The 8128-nt window shown below is 38.5% G+C and overlaps 1 protein-coding gene across 1 annotated transcript in view; it reads left to right on the forward strand.

Annotated features, from left to right (window-relative positions):
- The first annotated feature begins 440 nt into the window (after nt 1-440).
- LOC103921084 (RNA exonuclease 1 homolog) overlaps nt 441-8128 on the forward strand; it is a 27706-nt gene continuing 20018 nt past the window's right edge. The window contains exon 1 of the mRNA XM_009328993.1: nt 441-582. Within this exon, the coding sequence (XP_009327268.1) occupies nt 441-582 (142 nt within the window). The remainder of the gene's footprint in view (nt 583-8128) is intronic.

Raw genomic sequence — 8128 nt, forward strand, 5'->3', positions numbered from 1 at the left:
AGATTCACTGTTTCACAAAGGGAAAGGGAAAAAAAAATTGTTTCATGGGGTAAAAAAAGGACTATTGGTTTCCTGACCATTGCAGCCGTTATCATACACTCCAGACCCAAGACTGGAATATTGCTTTCTTAGCATGTGTAATTTTTTGTCCTGACTGAGAAATATTCTGATTGGCATGCTGTACTGTGAAGGCTGCAGATTAGAGCAAGGTGGGAGCCTGATGCAGGAGACAGTTCCTGAATGTCAGTGTATGTACACAGCTGTTGGAAACAGGCCATATTTAGAAATATAGACTATTGAGATCTTAATTAAATAATAACAGTGTTTTTAAAAAGTGAATAGTATTGCTTTATAATTCATTAAACTGTTTTTAGTCACTTGTTGCAGCAAACATAATTTGCAGCCTGTCAAATCATCAGCAAATAGTTTTTTGAAAAAACATGTATTTGACTAAGCATTTATTGACTAAGCATTTTCTGGATTACTTCAAAGTAGCACTACCTGGAGATTATTTGGAAGAGGAGAAGGAAGATGATGATGATGACGATGATGAAAAAACCACTAATGTTGAAAAACGTCCTGGTAAGAACATTATAGAAACTAGTGAAATGACATTAAGTTGCAAAATATAGATATTCTGTCACTTCAGGATCAGGTATTCAAAATTTTATGTGAAGTGGAGTTCTCCCTTTTACAGAATGTGAACTTAATGTTTGCAATCCCTGCTCATAAGAGTGTTTCAAGGAGTTGCTGTCTCCACACAAACCAACTGAATGGCTTACCCATTCACACAAATTCAGTGGGGAGTTTGTAGTAACAGGATTGGATAAATGCACCTAAGATCCTGTTAGCTACGTCCTTGAAACAGAACCCTGTTCTTTGATCATGCAATGGCATGCCTAGTGCTTATAGATGGGACAGAAATGAAAAGCCTGTCTGTGGTGGGAGAGAGGAAAGAATGGACTATAGAACATCTCAAGGACAAAGTCAGCTCGGCTCTTTTTCTGGCAACATCTGAAATACATAATTTGTAATACCAGAGCATTATAATATTAAAGAATGGAATTATAAAATACGCCTGTAAGGAAAAGATTTTAGTTACCTGTTTCTTCCTCTAATGCATCAGAAAGGGGAAGATGGAAGAGAGAGGAACTGTGCTGTACTATTCAGTCCTTGAACTAAGCACATTCAAAATTTGTGCTATTCATTTATAAGCATGTTATTGACTGGACACAAAAAAGATTATGAATAAAAAAAAAAGAGGAAGAAACATCTTATATGTGGCCTTCAGAACACTCATTTCAATTGCACTTCAGGCAGTTACAGAATAGTGCAATCCAAATTTTCAAAGAAGAGAATGGTTGGTTTCTCTGTAAAAATGACTGCATTTAATAAGCCACAAATCAGTTAAAGCACAACTATGTAGTTTGAAAACCATCTCTCTCACTTGGCTGTGGCTGCTTTTGTGAATACTCCCATTGTGCTCTTTGGAAAATGCCAGATTTACATGGCAAAGAAAGACAGGAGTTTAACTTAATATGCATTCATTTAGACATTTCTGCAAGGACTTCTGTGTCCCAATTTGATGATGGAGAGGATCTGTTAAAGAAGAGTATGCAAAATTTGCAGGAGAAATGTAAGTAGCAGAAGATACCATTTAAGCAGTGTGAAACTATATACAGCTGTTTAAGTAGTAGTAAGGTCCAGAAAGAAGAGCCTGGTACACATATCGGGCAGCTATGCATCTCAAATTATATCCTGTGTTGCATTCATTTGTTACTGATACAGCTGTTCTAATAACAAGACAAATTAATGAGAGGTTAGGTGAAGAAATCCTAAATTAGTCCCAAACTACTAAACAAAATTACAGAATGACAGGTGAGAGAGGAGAATGAATGTCTTGCTGCCCTCCCACCTTTTAACAAAATACGCTCATAGACATAATTTGACTTGTGGGAAATCAGATCCCACAGGTTCCCACTTCATTTCACTACGTTTCAAGAATCCTCTTATCCTGTCTACTGCTCACTGGTGACCTTTGTGACCACCAACACAGTTTACAGTTCATGTTTAAAGAGAGCCTACACTGAATTAATTGCAGAAAATAAGTAACGCCACAGTGTCTGTCAACACATGTGGCACTGTGTACAGATTGACACAGTCCCTTTCCAGTTCTGCCTGAATCATTCCTCTAAGATATTTCTGTTACAATTTAGACTTAACAATTGAGGATGATTAAAATGGACTATAACAGTAATGTATTTTTTTGCTGAGTGACTAACTGCATATAGGAAGGGACATACTGGTGCTGGCTATTACACTCATCAACTCTGCCAAGAAGCATGAAAGGTGGTCTCATGAACAAACTGTTAACCCATCCAGAACACCAGAGACAAACGACACATTGCCTTCCATACATGGCCATCAAAAATCAAATATGAATCTGGAAAATGCTTCTGCAAAAATAGCTCTGCCTTAAAATTCATATGTAGATCGGGATTTTTGTAAGTAGTTAGTTTCTATTCCTAAAAGATTCACCCTGCCTAACTTCAGATTCTTTATTATTACTGCTTGTAGCAAAATTCATCTCCACCAAAGGAGTGGAAGAGGAGAGTTCTCAGGAAGAGCAGGCACTAGGTAACAGCTAATTGGTGTTTTCATTGGGGTTTCCAGTATTATACCATCACACTAAAAAAAACTGTTTTGACATGCTGATCTGACACGATTTTCCCAGTTTCACTAAGCTCAAGACCAGGTATTATTTTGCTATTTGTAAGTTCATAACATAGCTATTTCAAGTTCTCAATTTTTTAATCACTGCAGAATTGCAAAGTACTAGAGAATAAAACATAAGGGTTTTTTTCTAAAGAAAGCAGTTCTTACCACTTCTCCAATCATGTTTGCTAGTGAACTACATTAATTTCTGATTTTCCTAGCTTTTAGGCTTTTGACAATAATGCAGCAGGTTTCCTAGGCATGCTTCCTCGCCTTCCCTTTCATCTCAGATGTTGAACTTCCTGATTTTTCTTCCTCTGCTTTGTCTTAGCAATAATCTTTGCAGCTGTTCTTTTTTTTTCCCCCCAGAATCCAGATTTGGACCCCATTACCATACCACTCTCACACAGAACCACACTGAAGAACCACCTTTGGATGGTACGGTAGAGGACTCAGCAAAAGATTAAATAGAAGTTCAATTCTTCTACCTAGACAGTATAAGAACAACAGCAATTCTAAATTCGGTGGGCAAAAATGAAATGAAACTTGAAATCAAGACACTTTGTCACATTTTCATCTGAGAATCACAGACGAAGTAAAAATCATTAGGCAAGCCCTGTCATTGAGACACGCACATATTAGCAGGTAAACAAACCGAAGTCCCAAGATGATGAAACTTAGCACGGGCCATATTAGCAAGCTATAGAAAAAGTAATGCAAATAAGTACTTTGAATCTGAAAACATGCTTCTATCCCCAAACCTTGAAGAATGCTTTAGTTTGTGTATCTCTTGTTTTCTTACCTCCAGTTATATTTTATTACTACTTTGCAACTGAGGGAAAATGTTAAACGTATTCGCAAATATATGGATGAAGTTAAGTTTCTACTGACCTGAATGGGAGACATGCATTTGTGTGCAAAGGTACAATTTGGCCTCTGAGATTGTATGTTTTTTATCCATATTGATTCATATATGAAACAGCAGTATATGCTTTCTCTATCTCTGGCAAAATAAATCAGCTTGTTTCTATTTCAGAATAGCTAGAAAAATACACCAACCTCGCTTTATTTTCTAACAAAGAGCTAATAAACAAAAGCATTTCTATAAACCAAACTAGAGAAAGGAAAGAAATTATCCTAAAAGGTTTATCTGTTTGTTGTGAGTTTGTATATAGGATCATAAAAGGTGAAATAAAAAGTTATTGCTTAAATGTAAGGTTTTCCTTGTGTAATACCGGAGTATTACTAAATCTTACATTTTTCAGATTCAAGAGCCAAATTTATGAATGTTTATGAGGATGTCTCTGAAAGTAAAGGGAGTTTCACCCTGATAGATAAAAGTAGCTTTATGAGTGGTTTGGAACACTTTTCTGACTGAGAATTAGTCACCATTTAAAAACTATATAGTGCTAAAAGCAAAAGATCTGATTGCTACTGCTTATTAGAACGAATTGCGCTTAGGAAAGTTAACAAGATCTAGGAGAAACTGAGAGGGGTTTAGATCTAGATGAACTATAGCAAAACTGTAAAAAGCAGTAGAAAATCTTAAAATATTAAAAGACAGTGACTAGCTCACTTGAGACAGCTCTGAGTTTCATTCCTTTTCACAGGCAAGAGAAGTAACAATGTTGAAATCAAGTGTGTTACAGCAGTCACACACAAACTGTTTTAAATCCTTCTAGAAGTGCCAAGTGCTTGCAAATTATTTATAATCCCACTTGTTGCTCTTGAAACAAAAGAATTAGCTATGTATTTAAATAACAGATGGAAATGCAGAAGAGATGGATTTTTTTTAATTGCATCAAAGACATTTTTATCATCAAACAAGAGCACATAATCAAGTTTCTGATCTCAATGACATCAGACACCATCCAAGCAATGTATTTTTCCAAGAAGGCATTTCTTCTAAGAAAGAATATAGTATAGCAGTCTTGTTGCTTTTGCACACAGTAAAGTAGAAATATGTAGCATCGATGGCTCCATGGATGCTTAAGACCACCCCAGCTCCTCATAGGTGAAAAAATGGGTTATAGTAAACTCAGAGTAGTAGCATCCCCACAGTCCCTGGGGACTGCTGAACTTCTTCAGAATTACTCCTTATGATGGATACAAATCATGTCTAGAAGGATTGGAAGATGTGCTTTGCAAAGGCCAATTCATCGACAGCTAAATGGATTTGAGTTTTCACAGAACTAGTCCTTTTATTAAGAAGTGCTTATTTTTATTTGCAAATCGCATAGATATAATCCATTTCTATGTACGTCGATTTGTCCAGGACATTGCTGTGTGCGTACTAGTGGTGTGGTGTGCTTTACTGTTGTAGTGTCAGACAATGCTGATTTGCTTCAAAGGAACACAGCTCAAGAAACCATCCAAGAAGATTTTAAAGTAAATGTAATGCTTGCTGTGTCATGTACAACTCTTGCCTGCTCCTTAATATTTATGATATGCTGTTGTATGGCTTTCATCAAGTACAGAACGGAAAAAGGGTAAGTTTTCGAATCACGTGCTGTGCTTTATTTTATTATTTGGATAGTAAAGTAAGGTGCTACTCCAAACATAGGATTAAAGACTATGCAAAAATGTGATAAAAGCTCAGAAAGGCTGTACACACATATAATTAATTTGCTTACTTTTTCCCCTGCAAATGAAAAGTGAAGGCAGAATTTATTAAAAAATAGAAAGTTATATTATTACCAAGAGTGTTTGTACTCAACATTTCCTTATAAGTTGAGATGCTCCCCTTTGTCAGTTCACATCCTGAAAAAAACAAAAGTTCAGTAATTTATTACCCATTTTCAACGGTATCTGTTAAGTTTCTATTGGATTCCTCTGGTTAGAATAAAGTAACGATTTTTGTTCTGTGTTTTAGGAATTTTTGTCGTACATTCAGATGCTCACGTGAACAACAGAGACCAGCTTCTGCGTCTTTCTTTGACCCGCTGAAGAGAGTTCCTGATTCTTCAGTTTCCAGAGCTGCAGAAAGCAGACTGTGGGGTGAGAAAACAGCATCAGACATACAGAGTAACAGGAAAAGCACAAAATCAGAAACATTACCTTTCATAAATTCTGTAGTTGATATACCACTGATTTCTCATGCATCAAGTCTCAGCAGTATTCCTTCCTATGAAGACTTGAATGGAGACCACAACTAAACAGAATCTCACTGACAGTGACTGACAAGCTCTCTAACTCAGATGCTGGTATATGTGCAACTGTTTATATAAATAGTGCTGGTGATTCACTAAATTTGTAACTTGAAATTTCACAACAGGACAGAATAAATTTTACATTCTGATAAGACAGTGATGTGTAATTAAAATTTGATCACAAATTTTTGCAGGCAAACATTAACTGCTTCAGAACCAAGCACCAGGAGATACAACCATGGCCAGAAGACAGCTCCACATTATTCCTCAAGTTAAAAAGGAACAGCTAAGACACAACGACTTTTTGAAATTAATTCAAACAATCAATGAATAGGAATGTAGTGATGGATCTCTGAACAATAATTACTTTTTAAATCAGGATTTTTTTGAGCAGTAATTAACTTTTAAAAAAAATATCCTTTGTTTGGGAAAGTTATGTGAGCATATGTGCATTTTGGAATGTTTGTGTACATAACAGCCCTGTATGCTGTTTTTATGTATACAATAACATGCAAGCCCAAATAACAGCAAGGCAAGTATTTTTAACAGAAAAAAAGATCTCTTGGTAGGTCTTTTAAAAGAACACCATTTTTATATTATTTCCTCTGCTTTTTACATGCTGCCCCAAACCCAGAATATCATACCTGTCTTCGCCACTCCCAGAGAGTAGCAACAATTCTTCAGTTGACACTACTCCGACATGGGGAAGGAAAGTGCAATGAGACCCACAGGATCAGAAGTAGAGCCTGGTCTATAGAGAAGTTATAGGCAGTAGGGCACAAAAACCCAGGGTTTCCAGATTACAGCCAAAATGTATTGCCTTCAAGGCAATGCGAGCGATTTAGAAAAATTGCCTGGCTATGGTCTTCTGAAGCCAGCTCAAAACCCAGGAATCCTTTTATTAACTTTCATGAGCCTGCGCACAGAAGTAGCTAGAATGACTTAAGTTCTGAAAATAATTTATCCCATAATTCATTAATACGAGATAGCAATGCCAGATTTTTCTTCATTCTTTCTTATATATCACTATTCAGTTATTATCTCCTTTGGCACCCAACAGAGCAGATTTCCTTTTTCCAGCCACGTTACTGGCCAGCAGGGGACAGTTACATTAGCAGCCCATTTTCAGTTAGTTTCTTCATTCTTTTTCTTGTTATTATTTTCATGTTTTCCATGTTTTGAAATAGTCCTTGACTATCTAGAATTAAAGTTTTGCCTTAGGGGTGGTACTCAAGCTCATACCACCTGTATGAGTTGATAGCGTAGATGACTCGACCTACTAGAATAGGAAAAGAAAAACACGATGGTGCTGTTCCACAAATTCCCAGTTAATTCACACTGTGAATACTGAGTGCAATTCTGGTCCCTTACACTTAAAAGCAAGAGACAAAACCAGAAAAGTTTCAAGGTAGGTTGACAAGGATCGTCGGAAGAATGGAACTGCTTCCACAACAGCAACCATAAATGTGGGCTGGAAAAGAGTATGTTGGAGGGAGGGGAGAGTCTATTACAAATATCGAGTGCCACAGATAGAACAGACAGCAATGGACTACCCATTCCAGTAAGAAAAGCCACGAGCATCAAATGAAACCCACAGGAGCCAGGTTCAAAGTCTTTAACAGATGTCGTCCTTGCAGTCGCTAGTGAGTAGACTAGACAAGCCATTGCATCCTACTCAACAGACAAGCTCACCAAACCCTCTATGCAGAGGCCTCTAGGGAAGACTTGCATACTCCTGCTCTGTTTTTACAGCTCCCTAGATGGATCTGTACAGGTCCCATCTGGATCCTGGCCTCTGCTGGAGGCAGCGCGCTGGGACAGATGGACCCGTGAAGTGAACTCACACTCGGATTTGTTCTCAGCGGTGAGCTGCGGGCCGCGCTGCTCGTTCCAGGTGAGGCGGATCCGGCCGTTACAGCCCAGGGAGCCCAGGAAGCCTCTCGGTAGGCGGCCGGGTAGTTCTCCTTCAGCTGGGGCAGAACGGCTGTCCGGACCCTAACGAGTGCTCCTAACGGCAGCCTAGACACATAGCTCATAAATAAACACCTACAGCTGGGGCACCCCACCCGCAGGACGAAGCAGTATTTCCCCATGAAGAGCAGGTATCCCCCTCAGTGCCACATGCCACCTTTTGTCACCAGTTAGGGCTGCAGACCTGCGCCGCACCTCCGCTAACCGCGCTGCGGACCAGACCGCTCCGCCCGGAGCGGCTCCCAGGTGTGAGGCAGCTGATCCGTACGCCTCCCCCGGCAGCTCCTTCAGCT

The sequence above is a fragment of the Pygoscelis adeliae genome, unplaced genomic scaffold (assembly GCF_000699105.1).
Source record: "Pygoscelis adeliae isolate BGI_AS28 unplaced genomic scaffold, ASM69910v1 Scaffold127, whole genome shotgun sequence".
In the NCBI taxonomy this organism is placed as follows: Eukaryota; Metazoa; Chordata; class Aves; order Sphenisciformes; family Spheniscidae; genus Pygoscelis; species Pygoscelis adeliae.